This window comes from Cariama cristata, unplaced genomic scaffold (genome assembly GCF_000690535.1).
Source record: "Cariama cristata isolate BGI_N322 unplaced genomic scaffold, ASM69053v1 scaffold20841, whole genome shotgun sequence".
Taxonomy (NCBI): Eukaryota; Metazoa; Chordata; class Aves; order Cariamiformes; family Cariamidae; genus Cariama; species Cariama cristata.
The window spans coordinates 7,551-34,062 of NW_009597826.1; the positions used below are offsets into that span (position 1 = coordinate 7,551).

The following is a 26,512-nucleotide window of genomic DNA, read 5'->3' on the forward strand; positions in this document are numbered from 1 at the left end:
TGGCAAGAACCTTGCTCCTAGCATTAGCACTGCAAAGAATGACATCTTCACTGAAATGCAAAGCATTCAGTTAGCCCCCTCAAATGGTTTTCTCAGGCCCATAAGGTAATTTGCTTGGTTCCCTCATATTACAACAAGGTTTGATACAATTAGAAAATGTTCACTGCATATCAACTGCTCTGTAGTAAGCACCCACATCCCCTTACCACAGAAGATTTAAGGCATAATCCCTCAGAGAAGTAAAAACGACGTAACACACCTCATATTTACCATCCGGGACCCCTTACCACAGACAGGGCAGTTATTAGACTGGAAATTGTCTTTGCAGCAACTCCCTGGAGTTTGCAGAAGCAACAAATCCTAACTCTGATAGCAGCCAGTTCAGTAACCTGCACTTTCAGGGGAGAGTGGGGGATGCAATCTAACAACAATTAAGGTGGAAGTATATGGCAAGTAGATGGAGAACTGTTTTGACAACACGGGAATGTATGATGGAAAGCCAGGCCTGAGGAACACAGGATGAAAAGTTAGGAGAGTAAGCCTGGGATTTTAAACAGAGAAGCTGGATTGGAGTAGTAAGATTGGCCTGACACCCTGAGGAGCCACACGATTGAAGTAAGGAGACCTGAAAGAAGAGAGTATACAGGGCAAGATATTGCTTTTTTGCATCATAAGCTACCAAGAGCTGTAAGGACAAATTACTATATCAAAGCAAAAAACCTGGGCCCTCTGTAGTGTAGATGCAGTACCCTGAGACAGTTAATTCTAGGTCTTGTGACGAGAGGAAATGAAGTGTTCTAAAATAACCCTAAAATTAGAAAAACCACAGAGCTTGTTAAAAATGCCCATGCGCGTTTTATTAATAAAAACTAACAGTGCCAAGGTTAAACAAGTCAAACAATTATAGTCTCTTTATATTCCATAAAATATTACAGGAAAGTTTATTTGTGTTTCAATAAAAAGACTACTGTCTTAGAATAGGCAGCTGACAGTATTTGTGCAGTTAATTGTTTGTGAATAAATTTAAAAAGACTACCACCTGCCCTGAAATTCCTTTTATAAAAATGAACTATTAAAAATGATTGACAAATTTTGAGTTAAAAAACTTAAAACATTCTCTATATTTAATTTCAACTTTATAATAGATTACAGGAAGATGCTTATGAAACAAATACAAACATTTGTTTCAGTACATGTCTTTATATGATAGACTTATAAGTATGTAAACAACTATATAATAAAAAGTTTCCAAAGTCTGCCTGTAAGAAATCAGGCAAATTTTACCATAAGCAATAAATCATTCCAAACCTTCAAGACATTTTATATAGCTGCACCAACTGGCAGTAAACATTTGCCAAGAACTTTGTAATTCATATGTCCCAACATACAGTGAAAAGTATATAAACTTGATGGAATCATTACGTTAGATATAATTTAAGGGAAAAATAAGTTCACAACAACATTTCTGGAATTTAACATGATAAAAAAGTAGGACGTATCTTTCTTGTTTGGATCTTTGGACACTGCGTGATTAACAAAAAACACTACTACATTAGCTTACTATCCCTCAAAAAGTGGCATAATCAAAATACCCTCCAAATAAATTGCCATTCAGTGTATTAATTTTCCACAGAAGGATAGCATTTTATTTCTCAATGATGTGTCTACATTTTCTTTAGCAAACTTCGCAAGAACATTTGGGGCAAAATCCATTTTCCTTCAAGTAAAAAAAAAAGCCAAACCCCAAACAAAAAACAACCAACAAACCAAAAACCCCTAAAACAAGAGTAAATAAAGGCTCTGCATTAACACACTGGTATCAAAAACACACATCCACACCACATTTAAAAATATCCTACATAAAACAATCCTTGTTTGCTTATCAGAGGTGCAATTTCTAAACTCAGAACTGCTTACCAATATTCTCCTTGAGGGATGGGGCAAAGTAATTTGAGACACTTCTCCCTAGAACAATTTATTCCTGAAGCTTGCTGAATTTTAACAAAAAATAGTCTACAAGCAAAGGGCATCAGTCGTCATCATCATTTTCATTAAAATCGTCGTCGTCGTCATCATCATCCCCAACATAAGAAACTGGTGTTTCAACTCTGGAGCCACTGTACTGAGATCCATTGGAACTTGTAGCCAACATCCCATCTCCACCATTGGAAAAGTCACTGAAAAAGTGAAAGAGGCCAGTCAGCAGTGCTTAATGATTTTTCCCAGTTTACTGTGCTCTGAAATATAATCATGTATCTATTCCATTCCTTTAACGAATCTGCCACTGCTACTTTATAAACTGTCTTCAACAGATGTCTAAGTTGTTTCTCAAAAGCAGAAACAGCTGAAGTAGTTTTGAAATGGTTCTTATGATGTTTCTTCCTTTAGGTTTAACATAAAGATTAAATCCTTTCACGGGCATCCTAGAAGTATGTTTTCCAGGTTTCTTCTACAGTACATTTAGTGTTAAGGTCACACAGCTATCTAAGTCCTTTAATATTTTAGGTAGCATTGGACACTTGCATCACAAATTAATCACGTCTTTCAGAAGCACTAATCTTGATTCAAAGACGTGGAAAATAGAGGAATTAATAGCTTTTCCTTAATTCCTTGTTAATACATGACTATCATTGCTACATGTGCTGTATTTTCAACTTGGAATGGTTTTCTTCTCATTATGCTTTTCTTTTCTAGTTAAAAAAAAGAAAACAAACAAAAAACCCACAAACCAACCAACAACCCAAAACAAAACCCGAACAACCTCTGTGGCATCTCGTATTTTTCCCCTCTGTGAGAGTGCCCCTACACTGAAAATGTACCTCCTGGATCAGCAAGTAGATTTAGAGAGTATCCACTTTCTTATTTGAATGTGTTCTTTTTCCATCAAAATACACATGCACATTGTAGATGTGGTCTGAAGTGTCTTGTTCCTAGATGAATTAACTGTATCCAGAAGTATCTGATTTTAATAGAGCCATAACATTCCTGCCTCCATAATTACTTGCTATTTTGCCAACCTTTTTTCTTTACTTTCTCAATAGTTTGATAAACTATTAAACTTGGTCACAAATTCTTGACAAAATGTTTTTCTAAAAATGATGGAAATAGTATCTCCAATTTGAAAGACATTCATCACTAAAAAATTGCTTTCCAAAATATGTTTGCTAGTCATTTTTTAATCCAGCTAATGCACATCAATCATGCACACTGTAGTTGTATGGAGCTAATTCAATGGTCTACCATCACAGAGAATGAAATTGCAGAGGCACACCCTAGAAGCTCTCAAGGAAAACATATCCAGTAAGACACTTTCTGCTGTTCTGTGTATTTATTCAGAAGGAAGATATCAAGATACGTGTCTAGCTGTACTCAGATGACTTATAACAGGTTCTCCATAATTCCCTGCAGAAGCTATTTCAAAAATAAAGGAAAAAAAAAAACAAATCCAGAGATTATTCTTGTGTTCCTGTGAATTTTGAAAGTACAACCCCAAAAACCTTTCTCTCCTCTTTTTGAAAAAAAAAAAAAAAAAAAAAAAAAAGGAACTGGCTTTCCTAACCCGAGTACCCTAGTAAGTCAAAGAAACTGAGATGAAGGCATTGATAGCAGCATCTTCAGTCTTCTACAGACTTTCTTTAGAGAGCCTGCTAAATAAATTTACAGCCTTTATTTGCCTCAGCAGCAATTTTTGGTACCAGAAAAGCTACACACCTTGTCGTTTCCTAGTGCCATGAACATTTCCATATGTATTATAATTACACATAATTTGTCATTCCCCTTTCCCAACCTCCTAAGAAACAGAAGTGATAGGTGATCTGGAGCTTCTCACTAAGACAATGAATCCCAGTCAGCCTCTGGTTTTGTACTGGCCTCTGGCTAGTAGTGGCCTATGCAAATTTCAAAGTTTTAAAAATACATGGGCTCTTTTTCACAAACACCACGCTCATTATCACAGAAGGAACCTTAGTGAAAACAGGAGATTTTATGTACCGCCTAAGTTCTGCTACTCTAAAGGTATTTTGGCAGTATTCTCACTCAAGTTTCAGTTCCCCAGCACAAAACAGGCAGACTTCCCCACGCTTTTCTGGGCAGCAGCAATGGGGTGGACCACAAACCACACTCCTCACCATTGTTAGTCCCGCATGTCCCTGAGCTTAACTGTTTCCCTTGCAAGTTAGATCTTTCTTTGTTTTTTTTTTTTCCTTTGCATTTAAGTAAGCCTATCATCTACAAAAAGGTTGTTTGCTTTTTTTTTTCCAAATAAATGCTTTAAAAATGTAATTCCATTAGCCTTTTAAAGTAAGCTAGATACTGTATCTTTAGAAGGACCTCCTTCCAACTCTGACAGAAGGCAGACGGGTGAGAAAAAGCTGCCAGATGATTGTCTTCAGAAAACTAGAATAAAGCTGAATTTCCTGGTCTAAAGAAATCCCATCAATACAGGATTTTTGCCTTTAAACACAAATGGCTTAAATGTCCTAAAAGTTAGGACTTCCTTAAGAATTTCCATGGTATAGCAATTTCCCAAATAATTTAAAAAGCAGAGCCTGCCAGTGATTTCGACATAGAACAGTCATTGTTGGAGAACAAGCCAATGTAAACTAGAACTTGCCCTCTCCTCTCCAGACGCACATCATTGCCTGCTAAAATCATGGAAGAGATCCTCCTGGAAGTTATGCTGAAGCATATGAAAGACCGGGAGGCAATTAAGGACAGCCAACATAGCTTCATCAAAGGCAAATTGTGCCTGACTAATCGAGTGGCCTTCTACGATGGAGCAAATGCATCAATGAACAAGGGAAAATCTACAGAAGACATCTACTTGGGCTTCTGGAAGGCCTTTGATACTGTCCCCCACAACATTCTTACCTCTAAATTGGAGAAAGTTAAGTTTGACAGATAAGAAATTGGCTGGATGGCCATGACCAAAGAGTTACAGTCAACAGCCCAATGTCCAAATGGAAAGCAGTAACAAGTGGTATCCCTCAAGGATCCACACTGAGACCAATACTATTTAGTATCCTCATTAACGACAAACAGTGGGATTGAGTGCACTCTCAGTAAGGCTGTGGATGACATGAAGCCGAGTAGTGCGGTTGATACGCTGGAAGGAAGGGATGTCATCCAGGGGGACCGGGACAGGCTTGAGGAGTGGGCTCATGCAAACCTCATGAGGTTCAACATGGTCAAGTGTAAGGTCATGCACCTGGGTCGGGGCAGTCACCAGTATCAGTACCAACTGGGGGATGAATGGACTGAGAGCAGCCCTGTGGAGAAGGACATGGGAATACTGGTGGATGAAAAACTGGACACAGCCCGGCAACGTGCACTGGCAGCCCAGAAACCCAACTGTGTCCTGGGTTGTATCCGAAGCAGGGTGGCCAGCAGGTTGAGGGAGGGGATTCTGCCCCTCTGCTCTGGTGAGACCCCCCTGCAGTACTGCCTTCAGCTCTGGGGTCCTCAGCACAAGACAGACATCGACTTGACAAAGGAGATCCAAAAGAGGGCCATGAAAATTGTCAGAGAGCTGGAGCACCTCTCCTATGAAGAAAGGCTGAGAAGTTGGGGTTGTTCAGCCCAGAGAAGAGAAGGCTCCAGGAAGACCTTATAGAAGCCTTCCACTACTTAAAGGAAGCTTGTAAGAAATACAGAGAAAGATGTTTTACCAGGGCCTGCAGTGACAGACAAGGGGAAACGATTTTAAACAGAAAGAGAAAGAGGGTAAGTTTAGATTGGATATAGGGAAGAAATTTTTTATGATAAGGCTGGTGAGACCCAGGAACAGGTTTCCCAGAGAAGCTGTGGCTGCCCCATCCCTGGAAGTGTTCAAGGCCAGGTTGGATGGGGCTTGGAGCAACCTGGTCTGGTGGGAGGTGTCCCTGCCCATGGCAGGGGGGTTGGAAGTGGATGATCTTAGAAGACCTCTTCCAACTCAAACCATTCTGCAATTCTAATATTGCCCAGACTGGATTAGTTGCGTTACATGTACAAGAGAAATTTAACTAACTTTTCAGATAAGGCTGAGTTTCTGGACACAACAGAAACAACTGATAGAAAATGAAGACTTTTGCAGATAATTTGTTCAGCTAATCAGCTTGCTCAAGTCAAATATTTGTTAACAACATTAAACATTTCAATGATATTTACTCATTTTACAACTTAGTAGAGCTCACAGAAGGACATCTTTTTGATTAGTGCAACAGCAAGAAACCAGCGAGCAGTGACTACATAAGGAAGTGTGTCTTATATAGCAAGGGAAAAATAATAAAGTTCAGAAATTAGATACGTCCCTACAAAGACAGATGCAAGTTACAGCTTATCACTCTACCAGCTTCTGAGGCTGTTTAAAACCAAAGACCAAAACCTTTTTTTAAGTTAGATGCTAATGACTGAGGGAGAATCTTGCCCATGATGTAATGTATCTTTAGGGAAGTATCTGTTTTCTTGTCACAAACTCAAAACTAAACAAAAATAACACATTCAAGATTAACACCAGTCTCATCAATTTCTCTTCCACTATACAGGAAAAGACTTCTTTTTAATGACACTGGTTAAGAACCACCACTACTCAAGTAAAAGCGATGTCTGAGAATAAACTTCAACACACACCCACACCACATTTAATCGAAACAATTTGTTTCATGCAGTATTTAATCTCTAATTAAGTTTCTTTGATGATCATAGATTTTTTTAAAAAAATTGATAATTTCACCTCACCTGGCTGAAAATCTTGTGCCATTTGATGCAGAACCTGATGAAGATGTGACATATACACTGCTGATTGATCCCTGAGCCATTTCTGTAAAACGAACAATAAGTATGTCAAGAATACTTCAAAACACACTCATCTAATTCAGTGGAAATGCTTAATCCCTTTCAAGTCCAGAAAATGAGTCTTGCAAACAAAACAACAAAACATACTGATGTACTATATCCAAAATAGCATAATTAAAAAACAAGAAGCTAGTGCAACAGCAAAATTTCAAAATACATTAAAAAAAATTATTTGAAGTGAGCTAGTCTTCAGTATTATTATATAATGAAAATGATAAAACAATATAAAATGCAGCCAGGATCATATTTGTGCTTACTACCTTTTGCCTTTGCAGGTGCATCAACTATAAATACTGTCCTCTTAGAAGAATTAAACGCTGCAAAGATCTTCTTGTGTGGTATAACGGAAAACACGGTTCCGCAAAGAGCAATAGCCTATTCTCTATGAATCTCTACATTATTCGTTCCCTAAGGTACACTAAAAAGCGTATATATTTTGAGAACTTGGTAGAAATCTTCACCACAAACCAGTGGAAATTAACTGATGTTAGATATTTTCATGTTTTTCCCTTGAGTCCTGTATTAAGGAGGAAAACAAAACAACTCTTCTTGGATTCACTAACCTGTCACATATGGTTCCAGAGCTTTAGGAACCAAACTCCTTGCAAGTTTTAGGTCCTCTGCTGAACAGCTTCCAGATTCTAGCCCACAAGCCATTCCCATTCGTTTTAGCACTTCTATATCATCATGAATTTCAAAAGTGTTGTCAAAATTAAATAGATATTCAAACCTGGAGAGGAAAAAAATGCCCCAATTAGCTTCAATTACTTTAACTACTTTTCCAGTTTCAGGAATTGCAGCATTTCAAAAGCTCAATACGTAGTGCTAGTGTCGCATCACATTGAGCAATAAAATAAGATTTATGTATTTGATAGCAAGCAACTAAAACTAATTATACACACTATATAAATCATTAACAGATACAGAGTTTTAATTAAACATTTTGCATCCTTACTCCCATTCCTCTGCCTACTGTGTAAAATTTTTTTTCATGTTTTTAGGCTTTTCTTGTAAGCTAACAGTGCAAGGAGAAACCACTGCTACATTCAGCTTCTATTTAGCAGATGAAAAACCTAGTTTTTTGAACCAAAAGTAGGGAACAGCAGTTCTGAAAGCAAAATCCATTTTCAATTCTGCTGGCTGTATTTAATCATGTTAAAGCCAAAGGAAAACACAACTTGGTAAAGTAAGCTATGAAACTTCAGCAGAGCTGCCTTACTTTGCTTCTAACATCTCTAGATAATAAGTCACAAATAAGTTATTAAATGTGAATGCAATTGTTCTATTTATTAAAAAGCTCTATAAAACTATTTAACATGACTAAGTTTTACCTGTCTGAAATGCATGTTCTCAATCTACAAAAGGCACAAGTAAATTTATTTCTATTTCATTTTTAACAAATCTAGGTGAACACTTTAGCACGAACATAAAACTCACAGCTGTTCCAGAAGCCAGATAGAAAACTTTAACTCACTTGTCATTTGAAATACTGCAGTCAATCACTGTCTTCTTGCTGGTGTTCACAATGATAAATGGCAAATGGATGACAGAATTGGAAGGTGGCGGTCGATTTGCCTGTTGTTCTGCTTGACGGTTTCGCTGAACGAGGTTTTTGAAGGCAATTTGCTAGAAAGAGTGATAGTGATATGAAAGTATGAATTAAACCTTTAAGATTCCGTTAACAAAAAAAATCCCTCCGATAAGGAAGACCAGCAACAGTTGCAGCAAGTAAATGCAGAAAGGACAGAGTGTTCACCATATTCCTGCATGTTAAGATGCAAGAAGAGACACAAATGACAGTATTGAATAAAACAGCACAGTACAACTTAATGACTAAGAAAAAAACTACACATTCTAGTAACTATATCAGGACAGCTCCTTGGACAGATCCTTGACAGAATGAAGAGAAAACAATGACTGGAAAAGGAACTTTCATATAGCATCCTACTTCCAACTCTGTTTACTATTCCCTGCTAGCTACTGCACTCCACAAGAACAGCTGAATGATTAATATTGTATTTTTTCTGAAATTGTATGCTAAACACCAGTTAACGTTTGGGATTTGAATGTCTTGACATTACGTTTCTGAATTACTCGGCTAAGACTAGTGACTTTACTCTCACATCTTACCAAAACTGCTTTTCAGAATGGAATCTTCATATTTTAAAGATTAGCAATTGTAAGAACTAAAACCTCAAATTAACTATGGAAACTCAAGTTATAAATCTTACAGTAACCCAACAAACTAAGAAAAAGTATTTTTCTGGTCATGGAATCAAATGAAATAAAAACAAAATCCAAAGACAACACAGAGGCTGTCCCACAGTTGCCTGTACTTTCTTTCTGCATACCCTCTCTGAGATTCTCGCTCCTTCTGCGTAGGTAATGCAGCTACTAAGCGATACATTCCAGTGAATCAGCAGCACAGTGACTTGGGGGATAGACTACTGCTTCCCCCAGCGTACTGGGAGAAATCCGGGAAGGAGTTCAGCAACTGTTTCACAGCGGTTAAACCACTTAACACAGCAGGGGCAGCAACGATGCAGAAAGGCAAGAGCATTACGAGAGATGACCTTCACAGTCACATAATTTTATCTATGGACTCTTAACACAGAAAAACATTTTAGATACAAGAACTGAATTGTAAAATTCAGAGAGTATAGTATGAATTACAGCTCCTGTCAGCATAAATCCTGCTTAAATGTACTTGAAACTGCAAAAGAATTCATTGTAACTCATGGAAGGTTGCTGGCTTCCCCAACAGCAATGGCCAACAGCATGGTCCCAGCTAAACTACGCTGCTAAATTTAAACTGCATATGCCTTATTCTGAAATTCCCCTCCAGTCTTCTTAGAAGTTTCCCATCCCTCACTGGGATAAAACAACAGGAATACAGATATAAGTTACCTTGCCCTATAGACAAGAGTACCTTGACTGTACCTGTAGAATGAGTTCCTGTAGTTGAGACTGTTTTTGCTTTATTCTTTCAAGTCTTCTCTGTTTCTCCACCTTAAGAGAGAAAAAGGATTGGTTAGTTTGCTGGTTTTAAGTAGTGTTTTATCTCAACATTTTTCTCCCCTTAAAATCATTTCAATACCGGAGAACTGGAGGTAGGACATATGATGTCAATCATTAAGGTTCTGCAGGTAATTTAGACATCCAACTATCAAGACTCACATCACTACTACTAATGGAAACTAGCAAAAAGCAGGATTAGAACACTGGGGAATATAGGGAGAAAGGGTAAAAACATGTTTTTACCCTCAGGGTAAAGGGTAAAAAACATCTTTGCAAACAGGAGTTATGCCTCAACTTCTCTCAAGGAGGCAAAGAGCATGTAGACCAGAAGGATCCACTTGATGTAGTCTAATCATATGGGAGGTATCAGAGAAGATCCATCAAAGATGGTTAAAGAAATGAAGCTGCTATGGAGCCCAAGTTTAAGTCCTCACAGTATTAAATACCTACTAAATAATAACATAAAAGATAGGAGACAAAATGGTAGGAAATAAACAGCTTTCTCAGTTGAGAAGGCTCACCAGCAGATTCCCACAAGGACTTAAATTTACAGACTGTTACTCAAATTACAGAGGATCAGAATAAAGGGATAAACAGCCAGGTGACAGAATCTGCTGACAATGCCGGGTTACCTGGCACAGTAAAAAGAGAGTTCGTCATAAAGCACACTTGAAGTGTCTTGTAGCATTGAGTGATGACATCATTAAAATTACTTTTGGTAAATGTAATATGGTATGAGAAAACATAATCCCATCCGTGCATATTTTAGAAATAAAATGACAATTCAGTAGATATCTTAAACTTCAGTATCTACAAAAACCATCAGCTCAGTACACCGCAGCAGTCAAAATTTTTAATTATTAGGCAAGGAACAGAGAACAAAACAGAAATTATCACTACATCAGTGTATGAACCAGAACGTTTACATCTTGAATTCTGTAGGTCTGGTGTTCCTATTTCAAAAAGGCTGTACAAAAGAGCAATTAGGATAATCAATGGTACAGAACAGATGCCACACAAGGGAATAATGAATAAACTAGGACTCTACAAAAAGGAGAATGAAGTAATGGGGGAGAACATGGGAGATACCAGTAAAACCATGAGTAGGGTGGAGAAAGTGAATAAGGAATGATCAGGTTACCATCACTTCCAATAAAAATAAAAATCAGATTATATCAACTAATTATAGAATGTTCAAAACCAAAAGGTATTTTCATTAAGAAGCTTCTAACGCACCTGAAACTCACTGCCAACAAATGACTCAATATTAAAAGCACACTTTGTACAAAGTAAAAATTTGGGGTAGAAAAATTAACTGAGGGCTATTAAATAGAAGGATACTGTATCTGCCTCAGGTTATGCCTGAACCACAAGTTACAGGAGAAAACACCACTAAATACTTTCTCTAATCTTATACTCCTTCCTAGGAAACTGCTACTGTCAGGCAAGATACTGGATAGACAGACAGCTGGCCTGAACATCAACTTTTGTTCTTAGGTCCTTAAAATATGCAACTAATAAGAAAATGACTGGAGTTAATAATTCACATGAATGTAATTTTCTGTTTTCAGTGAAAACACACAGAGAAGTGTACATGGCTGAAAAAAAAAAAAAATGTAAAAAGGCATGATGTTATATTTGAAAAAAAAGAAAGGAAAAAAAAAAGGTAGGACCAAGTCTTACAATTTAGCATTAGAAAACAAGTCAAATAACCGGGGGCCCCCAAAAAACTTACAAGGGACTCGAGATATTTTCCTATCACATACATGTGAACTACGTTGCTTCCCATATTAATTCAAGATACAAGCCCTACTAACTGCTCCACATTCTCTTTTTGCATTATCAGGACATATACTACCAAATCTTCTAATTTACACACAAAGTACAAGTTTAAAAAGACTTAAAATACCAATTACTCAATGAGGAACCCCTCAAACTTCTATGTTCCCTTTTAAAGTATTCGGCTTGATTTTTCAACACTTTAAGGGTGAAGCTAAGCAGTATCAGATGGAATAGTAAAGAAAGTTTATTAGGCTTCATTTTTCACAGATTAAACATTAGCCTCCACAAACTCATTAAAAAGAATCTTATTGCGAAACCTAACAGGTAATGTCATGAATAATTTAAATGTCAACAGAGCTTGCAGAAGTTAGATTCCAAAATGTTTTTTTTTCCTAATTTGACAACTTCTACACTGATTTTTCAGTCCTGCTAAAAAAAAAATTTAGACTTACTAACAATAAATACAAAGTCTCGTTCTATTCTGATAAAGTGAATTGACTTCAGTAAACCTTGGTAACTTTATTATTCTGCAAATCTCAGGATACTAAAAAAAAAAATTCTGCCAGAACTTATGAATGCCTTTCAGTATAAAACATTTTACTTCTCACCCAAGACATGTAGTAGAAGTCTGACATGTTCATGGAAGACAAATGTCAGAATGTATAAGGCCTGCAGCAACAAAAAAGGAGCAAAGCACATATATACTGATCTACCTGCAACATCCATCATCACAGGTGTATTATTTGTCTGGCATACTCTTGAGCACCACTATTGCAATGCTGAAATACACATTAATCTTTCAGTTTAACTTCCACTCAGAAAATTTCACATATACTGCAAAAGCTGTGACAGAGCTGTATTTTTGACACAGAAGAATTAAAAAAATATACATTTAAGAATCTGAATGTTTAAATGTGTGTTTTGTAAATACAAATAAAATAGAGTCAAAAGGGACCATACTATTCTACGTTGCTATCTTAGAAGATCACGTGCACATGTTGTATCAGAATACATTAAACCTGTAAACATTTACTCAAACACAAAGCCACTGTGAACTTCCTAACACATATACCTCTAAATTCTGACATTCCTGAGCCGAGTTAGTAGGTAGACCAATCCATTTGATTTCCTTCTTCTCCTTAGAGATAATGTTCATGGCCATAAGGACATTTAAGGCATCATAGACACGTCGTCTAATATTCTTCTGGTCATAAGCCTGCTGTAGACATAGTGCATTAATCAAAAACATACCTGTGACAAAAATATTTGAAAATAAATATATTACAGCAAACGGGTAAACTTGGGTAAGGTCTGAACGGTTTCACTTAGCAGTAGGAAAAGAAATACAAAAGTCTCAAAAAAAATTTCTCTTCCCCCATTCAGTTCACATGTAATTGACCTCCCATATACTTACTGATTCATTTGGTGAAATGTGATTATCAGTGGTACTGAATTCTGCAACCAACTCGTCTGCCACCTCATTGTATGAGGTGGTTCCTTTTCTTTGTACCTTCTCACAGACCTTCATAGAGAAATGACGTAAACCCTTGCCATTCTTCTCTCCTTTTTTGTTCCGCTTCCTAAATAGACGTATAACACATATTTTAAGAAGATTTGAACTTTGGAATATTTCATGTCTCTTTCAAATACAGGCACAGTGCTGTAAAAAAAAAAAAAAAGCCTTCCTTTTTGTTCTGTGCCTCACCCCAACATTTTTTCCTACATTTTTCCCCTCCTACAATTTACAATAATTAACAACTCTAGTATTTTGATGTTGAAACACAGTAGAAATTCATTCTTTTGGCAACTCTGCTAGCTCCAGGAGCAGATAAGTTAACAACAGGGATATTCCTTGAAGAAGTCAATAAAGAAAACCTTACAGTCTTCAAGACAAGAAGGGATTGGGGATAAATGCTAAAATATGAAAAGTGAATTACAGGAGATAACTTTGACTTTTTTTTTTTTTAATTTAAATAGCCCATCTAGTTTGACCCCAAAAAAATTAGATTGACTGAGCATTTCCTATGTAAGTCCGATACTGACTGAACAGATGAAATCTGATATTAGCTGAACTCAATAAACATTACACTATTACTAAAACATTTATTTTGTTATTTGATTTGAAGTTATACAGTATATGAAGTTGCTACAAAAACTTCAAAGTTACAAGATACAAGAGGTATCACAGTGTCTTCTGCGTATCTTTTAAATAAAAAGTTCCTTGTAACTTGAGGAAAAATATAAGTATCAACAAAATTAGTATCAGCAATGGAACCTCTTAATTCTCTACATCTCATTTCACTGTATAATTCCAAAGTAGAAATCTATTTATGTGTAACAAGACACTGATGATAAATTTAGTCTTAAAGCAACTACATGACACAAGAGACCCTTAAAAACAAGCTTGCATAAGAAAAGACACCAAAAGAATGCATTGATTGTATCTAATACTTTCTCCCAGTAAGGACTACATTCTTATTTCAAATGATACTTTGGGATACACTTGCTCAATCTGAAAGGTACTGTATTCTTTTGGAAATACACCGGCCAAACAGAAATGCCAAATTAGAAACTGAATCAAGTCAGACAAATTAGTGTGTCCTTTTAGGAGCTAAATTCTCTAAGTAATGTGAGAATATCTGTCAAGAGTTTACAGAAAATACTCTAGTTCCTTTTACAACAAATGAGGGAGTATTCATTCTTGTGTGACTATTCCCTGTTTTAATACAACATACTTTAATGTTGAAGTGCTCTTGGTGGAAAGGTAAACAGACTATTCCTCTTACACTGCTAGTCTGAAGAGTACATACACTATCATGGTGAACATTTAGAACAAAAGTTCCAAACAATTTATTAATCCTTTCTAACTTTTATTTTGCTCACCCAGCAGACCACGGAGAAGAATCTGCAGTCTGGTTCTGTGATACAAAATGCGTGTTAGGTGTATGTGGACTTCCTACCAGGATAGTATTTGGCGCTGAAGGTCTCTGAGGTGTACCAATAACCTACAGCAAAGATAAAATAATTTGGAAAATAATCATAAGTATTCCAAGATATTCATATGCTGCAAGATTCAAATGATGCATTATCCAAACAACACTAATACTTTTTTCTGCCTACTTGTATTAGATGCACTGAATTTATAAACACTAGCACAAAAACCTTCAGACTACAGATGATATAGTTAGAGCACTCCCTAAGTAATGAGCATTTATGTTCTATCCTTCTTAAGTCAGCTTTTCATGCTTGCTGGATTTCTTAACATTGTTCAACGCTAACTTAGACAAGATCAAAACACATACACCTCCCCACAAAGAAAAAGGGAAAAAAAGAGGAAAAAACCCTCCCTACCAGACTATGTATAAAGAAGCTGTAGTAAGTTACAGTTAAAATATGAACATATGAAACAAGGAGATCTGAAAATCAGTAAAACCAGAGATAAAATGCAGAGCTGTTGCAAGAAAGGCCAAATTCTCTCCTGCAGCCAGTCTCTCTCACTGCATGGTTAAAACCAAAATACATGTTAGAGGGCCAACTTTCTTTATCACTGCAGTGAGTGAGACCAATTTAGGCAAAACCATTCCCTTCTGACCTTGTTAGGAGCACGCCCTCATCTGATCACAGTCTTCCAGCTTACAGCTAAGTAGTCCTGAAGATGTGCTAATTTGATCACAGGTCATACACACATTCACACACGCAGCCACCCTCTCCTTATCGGTGAAACCAGCTGAAGCAGAACTCCCACTTTTGCAGATAATGTTTTTTATCTCTGAAATGTTATAAGTTTAACTTTCTAGAGAATACATATTTAGGAAAACAAAATGATACCATACAGATTCCTGTTTTGTAGAAAGCTATGCCTACTTTTTGGGGTATATTTACCTCGCAGTGGAAACAGTAGGTTGTGACCCTGACATGGACATCAGGTAAGTGAAACAAACATCAAACGAACCTAAACTCCTAACTGCCCACAAGCTTGCTATATTTTCCTGTAGCCACATTCTGCCTCATCAACAACATTTTTAAGTTTCTTCCTCAGGCTAGCTTCAGTAATTTAGCCTCAACAAGAACAGAATAGAAAAACTGAAAACCCAAAATGAAACATTTTATGTGCGAAAGTTAAAATGAACCAAAATTTGAATAATCTTTAAATGTAGAATGCAAAAGTAACTATTAGATGATCATTATTTCACAGCTGCCTGGAAGGACAAACGGCTGCATTTTTTTCCCAAATACTATCTCTATATTATGCCACCTCTCTGAGTAGTTAACATACAAGTATGTTACACCCACTTCTGACAGTTGGAAAATCTGAGGTCCTCCTCCCCATTCCAGGAGCTTTGTTCCATACTTAAAATGTTTCCAATTCTTTCGGAAAGTCAATTCATCTCCTCTACTACTTTTCATAACCAAAACTTCTGATTGTGGGGAACAGAACGAGAGCGGGGAATGATGAACAGGCACAGGACACATGTGAACCAGCTCACTTTTCCCCCATGAAAAAAAATACTATCAGTTCTCCTGTTGACTGGTCTGGTTCACCAAGTGTCTCAAAAGACTGAAAACCACCCGTGCGCTATTCAAGTAATGTAGACAATAGAGAGAATGGAGGAAAGCTGTTAGCCAGTTTTTATTCCCTAGGACACAGTTACAGAGGACTGGAAGAGATGATTCAACATCATCTAAATGAGAGGCTAAAATGAGAGGGTCCCACTCTATTCCCTAGCTCCCTAATTCCACAAGCGGCCCCACCATCACCCTGGTACCACATCTAGAATTTGTATGACTCTGCAGTAAGATGAGAGCCAAGCCAGTACAGGGGAGGGGGTGGAATTACAGCTGGGCGAAAAACAAACCACTTGGCAGCAGCATCCCTGGACATCTACTGCGCTCAGCAGTGTCTTGAAATACTCAGTAGCACAAAGGAATAAAAAGATGCATGTACAAATTTGCAGGCTCATTTCTAGAGTGGAAAAGTGAAGTTTAATACATTCAAAATCTGCTCTGCATTCCCATTCTAACTCACAGAATCTGCAAACTAGCCAGAATTATATGTATCACTATTAAGGAAGACTCTGAAGTCTGGAGTTTCAGAATCTTCTAAGGAATTAGCCAGAGAGGGCGGTTTTAGAGATAACAGAGGGACTGGGGGAAGAAGCAAAAGTAGAAAAAGAAGTGCCTGCTGTTTCTCTAACGTTTCCTAATTTCAAAGGAGAACAAGATTACAGTTTAGCTCTTTGATAATGAGTAAGCTCAGGACAACAGGGGAAACAGCAAGACAGCCCACACACTCCACTTCACTGTACTCAACAGAAAAACTTATATGGGGCAGCACTAAAAAGGAATCGGACTACCTGAACAAAGAACACAAGCTCAGAAACTTAAGTACTTAGGTATTAAAAACCTGGTTTTACCACTCAAAGGTTAGAAAGTTGAGCAGAGTCACAAGCCAACTCCTCAACTCTGCTTCCCAAGAACATTTTGCACACTGACGAAAAATTTATCTCCTCTTAATTTTCAGGGTTCTAGAGGTAATGTTTTTTTACAGTTCTTGCGATCCCCTTCAGAACTGTAAAGCTAACAGAAATCTACTAAAAATTTCTCTGTATATATACACAAAACAAGACCTCCATCTCTTCTGTAACAACATACAACTAAGCATCTAATTTTGTACTGGTAACAGCCAATACAAATATGGATATGAGCCCCTTCTTTCACAAAAAAATTAACGCTAACATGTTCAGAGTAAGACTTAAAGTGCTGAAAAAATTACAATTGCAAATGTAATTTCCCACAGTAATCATACCAACAAAACCACCATTAAGAGTAGTTATTATTTCGGAATAATATTTTTTTAATAATGTTACCATGTAAAGTTAAGCATAGCAAATATAGATGAGGATTTGTCAATTTAAACTTGTGATGGAAGACAGAAGATTTTATTCTGTATGTATATAAACATTGCTGGAAACATTAATTTACTCATTGTTGAAAGTTTAAAAAAAGCATCAGATGATTTGTAATTTCGTTATCATCCCCTGGATTTGGTACTTTTAAGAAATGATTTTCTAAGTCACCTGAAAGAACATTTCATTTTCGGCCTTAAACTCAAGTATGTACACAGTCCCACAACAATGCCCAGAAGGAACCCCCTCCGTGCCATTATGGCCTAGGATCTCTAGTTAAAACATTCTCCTCCTGCTGCTGGTTACTGATGTTAAATTAAAAGGATGCCTAACTACTCTGCATTTCCTTGTTTGGAAATTTACTGATAAGACACCTCCTACTGAAGGAGCAATTCCTCTCAGTTAAACCCATTTCACTACACTCTGCAACTTCCAGGTGGCTGCTGGAAGGAAGTTAGCTCCCCGCCACTGCGGCAATACAGCCCCGGGAGCGATCTGCACCGCAGCTGTACAGCTGAAGCCGTAGTTTATGGATTCACACAGCCTCAACTACAAAACATTCCTCAGAGCTGCGAGTGGGGAAAGGCAGATGGGAAACTGCTTTCCTACCAAGAAGAAGCCCAAATATAAGCCAATCCATTTCAGATGTCTACATGTTACAGCTGCTTTCCAGAAAATTAATTGAGACCAACTCTTTCCAGATCACCAAATTTCAGTTTCGATTGCTAGGAAAGAGACTTCTCATAACCTATGTATTATCTGTTGCATTATTAGATTCTTTGAAACCTCTAATTTCATGTGCCTCACACAAAGCTCACAATAAGTATTTAAGCCAAATGATATCTAAATTAAACACTAAGAAATGTAGCTCTGTTTTCAATTTCGTTCCATCTAATTTCAATCTCAATAAAAATGGGCTGATGGACTTCATTTATATTTCCCTATGACAGATTTCAAAGCAGAATCTGAAAGAGTCACTGATTTTAGGTTGCAAGACTAGCAAAAGATAAAGCCATCTGAATAATATTCAGGTATCTGCATGTTGAATTTAAAGTCATCTTTGCATTTCTTTATGTAAAAGAACATTTGTTTTAACATAAGTCTATTAAAATTAGAAACAAGCTTAGACTATCTGCCCATGACAAGTGATACGGACTACCAAGCTAGAAGTCAGATTTACAGTATGTGTAAGCAATAGTACAAGCAATCAAAAAAACGCAAAGTCTCCTTACCACTTGTTGTGCAATGTTGACATTAGACTGTCCGAATGTTTTTGGCAGGAGCTGTTTTCCAAGCGTATTTACTGTAGAAGGATGAACAGCCAATAGAGAAACAACCCCTAAAACAAATACAAGTAGACAGCTTCAGGTCAGCCACATTGTGTTATTTTAGCAATTCCAGTTTCATCTGTACTACCGGCGCATATTAATAGAAACTAGCTCTGAACTGCACAGAGTCTCAATATAAACGTAGCATTTACACATTTGAAGCAAAAAAGAAATTAAGGTTCACGATACATTCTCTCAAACTTTCTCCTACGTAACCTTACAGGTCAGTGATCTAGTGTGAACATATTTAATTCCTTGTATTCGAATTTTTCTCAAAGCAGAGTAACAGAGGCAACGGGCATCTGACAGAAAGCATATTCCACTCCTCTTCTAGCCCTATTCTTTGTGGCTACTGAAATATTTTCCCACTCCATCTGAAAAACATGTCTAACGCTGCAGCATGTGACATACCCTTCTGAGGCATGCTGGTCTACAGCAGATAAAATTTGGCTAGCACAGGTCTTTCCAAGAGAATATTCCCAACTTTTCTCCAAGTGTTCCCTCCCAGCTGAAGGAAGGGAATTAAAGAACAAAAGTCTTCAAGAATCCTATCTTTGAGCAAAATACCTGCAATACAGTAGACCAGCCCTGCAGGGAAAGCTGTTCTCTTCCTGTTCATAACCCGTCCTCAATTGGTATTGACAGGTAAGCAAGTCTTAAGCCATGTAAAACAAAAATTCAGCTACAAAAATCCTCTAGCAATGTGATGCTCCATGCCATAGTTTTAAAAAACCAACAAAACGAACAAAAAAGCAGCAACAAAGACTGATTACAGAAAAATAATGGGACAAACAAGTCTTAAAATACTGGAGACATTTATTTTGCTGAAACATCTGTCATTTGGTTGTCAGGTGAGAAGTTTAGCAGTTCTTTCCCTCGGATCGCTTTTAAAGGGACCAATGGGGCCAGAAGCACTTGGCACAACTCCCATTCCTCCTTTTCCCCATTATCCAATACCAAAGCAATAAGTAAGCATTTTTACAACAGTTGTATCAGGAAGGGCCCTAACAAGTCCTCAATGCATTCAGGTAGCCTACAGAAAGTTCAGGACAACTGAAATCTTGTTTAAGCCCTTGCTTTCCGGAAGGCTTGTATTTTAGCCACTATTACTACACCATATAGTTTCATGCAACAACCTAGTCTCAAGTCCCCTCAATCCGAATAGGACGCAGCAGCCTGTCATTCTTCCGTCATTAACCAACCTTCCAGTGCTCTTTCAGAAAGTCAGCAGCTATCTAGTTTGTAACATAAGTCTGTTTGCCTTCCTGTCCCTTCAAGCACACTCATCACTCTCACAGCCTGTTTCGTGTGTGTTGCTCCTCCCTGCAGAACGCAATAAAACAATATAAACTACCCTGGCTATTAGTGCTTGTGCATCTTCTCAGCTTCCTGGAGGTCAACAGGTCTTTTTTTAACCTCCTCCTCATTGCTTTAAAAACAACAAAGCAATCTGAAGATTATATTTCCAGTATAAAATAAGAGTTGTAACTGCTTTCCAATGTCAAGACACCTTTGATGGTTCTTATTGCCCATACACTTTCTAGTTCTCCTACCCTTTGAGATTTATTTTTGCAGAGGACAGGGATGGACACATTATTCATGACAAAGGAATGCTATGTTATTGTATAACTCCATAGCACATTTTCTATTTTATTCCCTGTTCCTTTCCAAATAATCCTCAACATTCAATGTGCTTGTTCCCCACCAAACACCAACACCACATTTTCATACTATAACCTACCACGACTTCAAGATCTTTCTTGAGTGTCAATAGCTCACTTGAGGTACTCATTGTATCTAGTTTGGTTTTCACCAATTATTAACCCATGGGAGGACCGTCCCATTCTATGACACCTTAGTTTCTTTAACAGGCTGATTAAGTACCTTGATAATCCAGGGTTTTTTGTTTTTATTTTTAAGAAATCCAAGGACATCGCACTGATTAGATAAGCCTTATCCACATGGTTGTTGACTCTTTCAAAGCATGACTTTGAAAAGACGTAACTTCATAACTTCCCTTTTCCCCTCCCTCTAGAAAAGCCCTATTAACTCCTGCCCATTATCACATTTGTCCATACGTCTACTCCTTTTGTTAGGTGCTCAACCAATTTGCCTAACAGAAGTCTGACTTACTCACCTGCAGTTATCTGAGCCCTTCAGAAACTGGTGCAGGATACATGGCTTTCTATCCTTCTGGTACTATAGGAATTATACATATTCTGAGTTAGCAGGACAGAAATACCATTGCTAGGTCCTTTAAGAATTCACAGGCAGATAATTCTCTGGCCATGATGATTTCTAACTATTCACGTTATTGTTTTTTTCCTAAAATGACAACTTCTAGTATTGCTTCAGTAGGACACTTCATAAAGAACAGTGTTGCCATAAGACTCACTCTAATCATCTTGATCACTGTCTACTCTTCAGATGCACTCAGAGACTCCATTCTTTGGTACGTTTAAAAATAAAGTAATTCTTTATGCTATCATGCTGTTTCTTAAAAACTTGTATGCAAAGACAAATGCAAGAATCTTGCACCTGTGACAGCGTAACTCAATGCAAGAGCAGATGTCAGGGCTCAAACAGTTAGGAAGCAGATATGCAGATGAGGACCTGGGGGTGTGGGTGGACAAGCAGCTGAATGAGACCCACAAGTACAACCCTATACTAAGGAAAATGTAACCACATCCCGGGTTGTATTTGGAAGAGTACAGCAAGAAGTAATTATTATTCCCATTTACTGCAGCACTCTAAGCTGTACCAGAATTACCCTGTTCAGTTTTGGGGCCCACAGTGCAAGAGAGGCATTAACAAACAGGAGAGAGTCCAGCAGAAAGACACCAGTATGGCTGGGGAACTGGAGTGTGCGATGTACAAGGAGAAGCCGAGGGAGCTTGGTGCCTGCAGCCTGTGGAAGAGAAGGTTAAGGTGGGGCGAGGGGTGTTATTTGTGGGAATCTAATCACTGCCTTCAAATGGAAAGTTCTAGAGACGACAGAGGACACAACAAAAGGAAAAGAGGGAACAGTCACCAGTTGCTGCACAGCAAATTCCAACCAGACACAAGGATAAAAAATGCACAACGAGAAAGGTAAAGCACAGCAACAGGTTGCCTAGGAGGTTCCCTGGAGATACACAGAAAAATTCAACTACTGAAGGCTCTGTACTCCGAAGCTGGCCCTGGTTTGATTGTATGGCAGATTAGATGGCCTCCAGCCTCCTTATATTATTAATTTAATTCTATGAATACAAATAGCTATCTCGTAACTAAAACATCTGCGTGAAGGGAAGAGTACACACTATGCTTCTTTGAAGTTTTTAATTACATTAACATTTCCTGTGGTGCTGTGCCAGAGTTAATTCATGCAACTGAACCAACCCGGCTCTATACAGAAACTGTGCAAGGTACGGCTCTCTCTGCAGCACCAACTGGCAAGGAAACGCAAATGCAACTGCAAGAACAGTAACACACACCTCACGGTTCTAAGCAACAGTCAAAGTCAACCTACAAAAGATATCATACTAAATAGGAAAGAGGGTAACTGCTCAACAATAGGGGAAAAAAAAAAGAAAAAATGGATTTTGGTTTGGTTGTGTTTGTGGTTTGTTTGTTTTTTTTTAAAAGGGGTGTTTTCAATTGGTATCCTACTATTTTCTCACTTACCTCATGTGCCAATATTTTTCTCACATCCACCTACATTTTCACCAAAGGCTCATAATGCTCTGGTTTCATAGTGCTTTTGTGTGTGTGGTTTTTTTGTTTGTTCATTAGGTATATGAGCAGAAAGAATTTTATTAACTTAAGCTTTGCAAGTGACTGACAGCTCAGTTTCTCAAAGGAATTTTACTAATCATCTGTTAATTACTGTTACTCTTACAGCAATCACTGCAATCCAAATAATTCTGTACTTTGCGGCCAACATACAGTGTGCATAACAGCATGTAAAAATTAAAACCACAAGTTTGCAAACAGTTTTGCTGGCACCAACTCTTCTTCCTTTTCAAAACAAACACATTATTAATACTGCTAGTTCTGACATGTCTTCCCTTCCCCTTCTGACGACTTCAAAAACCATGGGAAAAGGCAATGTAAGGCAGAAAAAAAAAATTATACAGAAAGACATAACTACTACTTAAATTCTCAGTCTCCCAAACATCGTCAGTTTGGAAGACTACTCTTAGTAACTTATAAACAATCATTAAACCTAAAGGGAAGTAGAACGTCATCACTATGAAGTTCCAGAATGCCTCCAAACAGAAGATAATAACAGACATGATCAAGGAGTAATGCAGTTTAAAACCTGCACAGTAAAAGCAGCAGCACCCTTTAACATGACCTGTTATTTATCTGTCTACTAACTGTTCCAGGTAGGTGCTCTCTTTGTACAGTGTATGTGGTAAACAGCCGTCTTAGGTTACTGACTGCAGTTACCTTTTGGACTGGACCTTTGGTTGCATGTAAAAACAAATCCAAGAAATCTACCAAAAAAGAAAGAATCCCTTGCATAAATTTAGCAGTAAAAAGGACTGGTGGTACAGCCAATTACGAACATTTTAAATAGCTTGAGATCTCACAGAAAAAGACACAGTACATCTAAAATTGGAGAAAGGAGTGCCCTCTGCAGACAAAGCAGTAGATCTCTCTAAAAAGCTGACTGCTCCAGTTGATGGAACAGTAATGACTTCGAATTTAGTGCTTCAGACCAAAGAGGATGGGCCGAGGTACTCCTTGCCTCAGGAGCAGAAATCCCATTCATTCTGGGTGCTGTACCATTTCCTGAGGTAATCTCTGTGTTTTCTTGACTTGTGAAAGAGAGAACAGTCAACAGAAAAACAAGCCACTTTCCTGATAATGCAGTCTCAAACAAAGTAAGTCTGTCTTCTAGCAGAGAATCAATATTGTGCATGAGAGAACTGGATTTGGCAAGAAGGTAATTCTGCAAGCACTTTCTGAATTATTACAACTCATAAAAAGAACGTACAGGATAAGAGAGGTTTGTCAGAACACAAAGTAATTGCTACCATCTCCTGCAACAGTCTTAACCAAACTCTATCCAGTAGACTGATCTGTAAAATATTCTACGTGATCAAAGGTTAGGAGTTAAGCAAAGAGTTATTTTAAGAGTCTAAAGAGAATTAATCTTGCAGATGACATTTTGCAGTACAACTGCTTATAACCACTCTTATGAACGCTACAAACTTTTACCTTAATTACACAACGAGCTTTGAAATTGATGGTCGTAACAGAGCAGTTGGCATCTAGCTTAATGACAGCTACACAACCAGAAGGCAGCAACATTATTAAGCCAGTCTCAATACAAATCAAACAGAGCTTATGCTCTCAAAGAGATAACATTATTATCAATAACCTGATAAAACTCATAACTAAGAGAATATCAGTTGAAGAGCCCAACGGGTCTCTTTTGGGAGACCGAAAAAGACCAACGAGACCTTCCATGAACAAGAAGATTTAAGGACGTGACAGAGACACCAGATTCTGTTGCAATTGTCACTTCTGAGAAGGCCAAGTGCCATCTGCCATACTTCAGGAATTTTTAAAAAAGTTAACAGGAATAGAATTTATATAAAGTCAGAGTACCTGTAGTGCCAAGTGCCAAGCAGTTCCCTCAAGGACTCTTTACAGTATTTTCTATGCATTTTGCTTTACAACACCTACCCCAAACCAATGAGCTTTCTTCCAAGCGCAAAAGGAGTCTTGAAGACACAGCTAGCACAAAAACATTAGTTTACAGGTGCCATTTAAAGTGCCTTTTATCCAGTCCACATCATCTTGAAAGAAGATAATCCCCTACCACAAAAGCATCGATTTGACTAGTTTTAGATTATTAGATTGCATGTATATACAGAATACGTATAAAGGGTGTACTTAGAAGATCGGGAAAGAAGACAGAGGTGACAATTATATCCTAGGAGCTGATCTCTCAGATGTCACTCGGGTGAAGTTTCAGTTTTTAACGTCTCTCTGGCAAACACCATAGATATTTCATGATTTGTTAGTTACATGCTAATTTTCAGAAAACACTGAACTCTTTTTCAGGGTATCAAGCTACCACAAGCTTGGACAACACACAGATGACTGCCTCTAGCTGTGTGCCAAGTCAAGTAAAAATACATCTGCTTATTGAACAAGTCACACTATCCTGTTAAGACAACAAACATGCTTACACAGCAATTCTGAGCACTTTTACAAAGACATTGATCTTCCCCGGTACAAAGTACTATCAAGTTCTTAAGTTATTTCTTACATCAACTCAGACTTTTAGGCGATTCTTATCATCCTTAGATATTGACTAGGAATACTTTAGCTATTACCAACCAGTCTTTTGAAGTCTGTGTTGAAATAAACCGTGTGGTCTACACCTTTAGACTTTTAAAAGGGCTTTTTAGACTTTTCAAAATATCATTCCTATTTCCAGTTACAATTTTATTTCCTGAGCTTAATTTAGACAATAATAATTGGATTTACCTCAGCTGCAATAACACAAAGGCATTTTATAACCAATGTTCGGGCATGTATCTTTTTGCTAAAGCATGAATCATGGTCTCTGAAATGGATCTCTACTTCTGTTCCAGAGAAACAATTCCAGACACTGCCAAAAATCAGGGAGAGTTTGATCTTGCAAATAAAATTAACAATAACATTACACTGCAAAAGTTCCTTGTTATACAAAGAAAAAGAAGATGACAATCTTACAGTTAAGGCAGTGTTGAAATCGAAGGGTCTAAATACACCATATTTTACCTCAATTCTTTTTTAATTATCGAATCTGAAATTAAAATAAAACTGACGTTCTTTATGCCCATAAAATGTGAAACTTTCTTTTAAGGTGTAAGAGGCGAAAGGAGCTAAAGCCATCTTTTGCAAGGAGTTTTTGGTTACGTACCAATAATGCCACCTACTGGCACGACAGAAGATCCAAATTTTCTTTCTGAGTAGTTTTACAATTAATTTAAGAACTTTCATTTCAATACAACATTAAATACCATCGGTTATCTTTTCCCTCGAACTCATCTGAAGCAGGTGATTTCTTTCACCCAAATTTCTTCACAAGCAAGGGCCAGGATTAGAATTGAACAGTGTTCTATTTAATACTTAAATATCAACACCGGCAGAATGTAGGAGTTTTCTTCAAAATGCAACCTCTTAGAACAGAAAAAATTTTAAGTCTCTAAAATTCATTGCCAAATAACTTTTAGAAGATACAAACTTGTAAGGAAGTTTTACTGGTTCAGCACCTATTAAAAACTCCTTCCATCCTTCCAACCCATGTATTTTCTAACCTTTAAAATGAATTCTAATTATCACTCAAAGTCCATGTACAGGGTGAATTTTAGCAATTTCAGGTTTAAGCAATTAGCCAGATAGATATCCAAAACAAAGCCAGGAATTAACAAAAAAAATTTTTTTTCAATCCCAGAAGGGAAACAAACTAAAATAACAATTAAAATATCCAAATGAGATTATCCCTGCCTTGTAACTACAGTACACAAGAAGCAAATAATTACAATCAAGTCACTGTGGAATTTCACTCCACAATTAAACCGCTCTCTTATTCTGTCCTGAATAAAACAATTTAGAATAGAATGGACTCTTTCAGGTGGAAGGGCCCTACAACGATCACCT

At 37.4% G+C, this 26,512-nt stretch overlaps 1 protein-coding gene across 1 annotated transcript; it reads right to left on the reverse strand.

Moving 5' to 3' along the window:
* Positions 1 to 835: 835 nt before the first annotated feature.
* Positions 836 to 19,292, reverse strand: TFDP1 (transcription factor Dp-1). Its single transcript, XM_009709068.1, has 10 exons — positions 19,280 to 19,292; positions 18,773 to 18,879; positions 14,518 to 14,639; positions 13,049 to 13,214; positions 12,707 to 12,853; positions 9,775 to 9,843; positions 8,309 to 8,460; positions 7,398 to 7,564; positions 6,718 to 6,799; positions 836 to 2,177 (listed from the first exon to the last, which is right to left on the reverse strand). The coding sequence occupies exons 1-10, from the start codon at positions 19,290 to 19,292 to the stop codon at positions 2,030 to 2,032; spliced, it is 1,173 nt and encodes a 390-aa protein (XP_009707370.1). The 3' UTR covers positions 836 to 2,029.
* Positions 19,293 to 26,512: the final 7,220 nt, after the last annotated feature.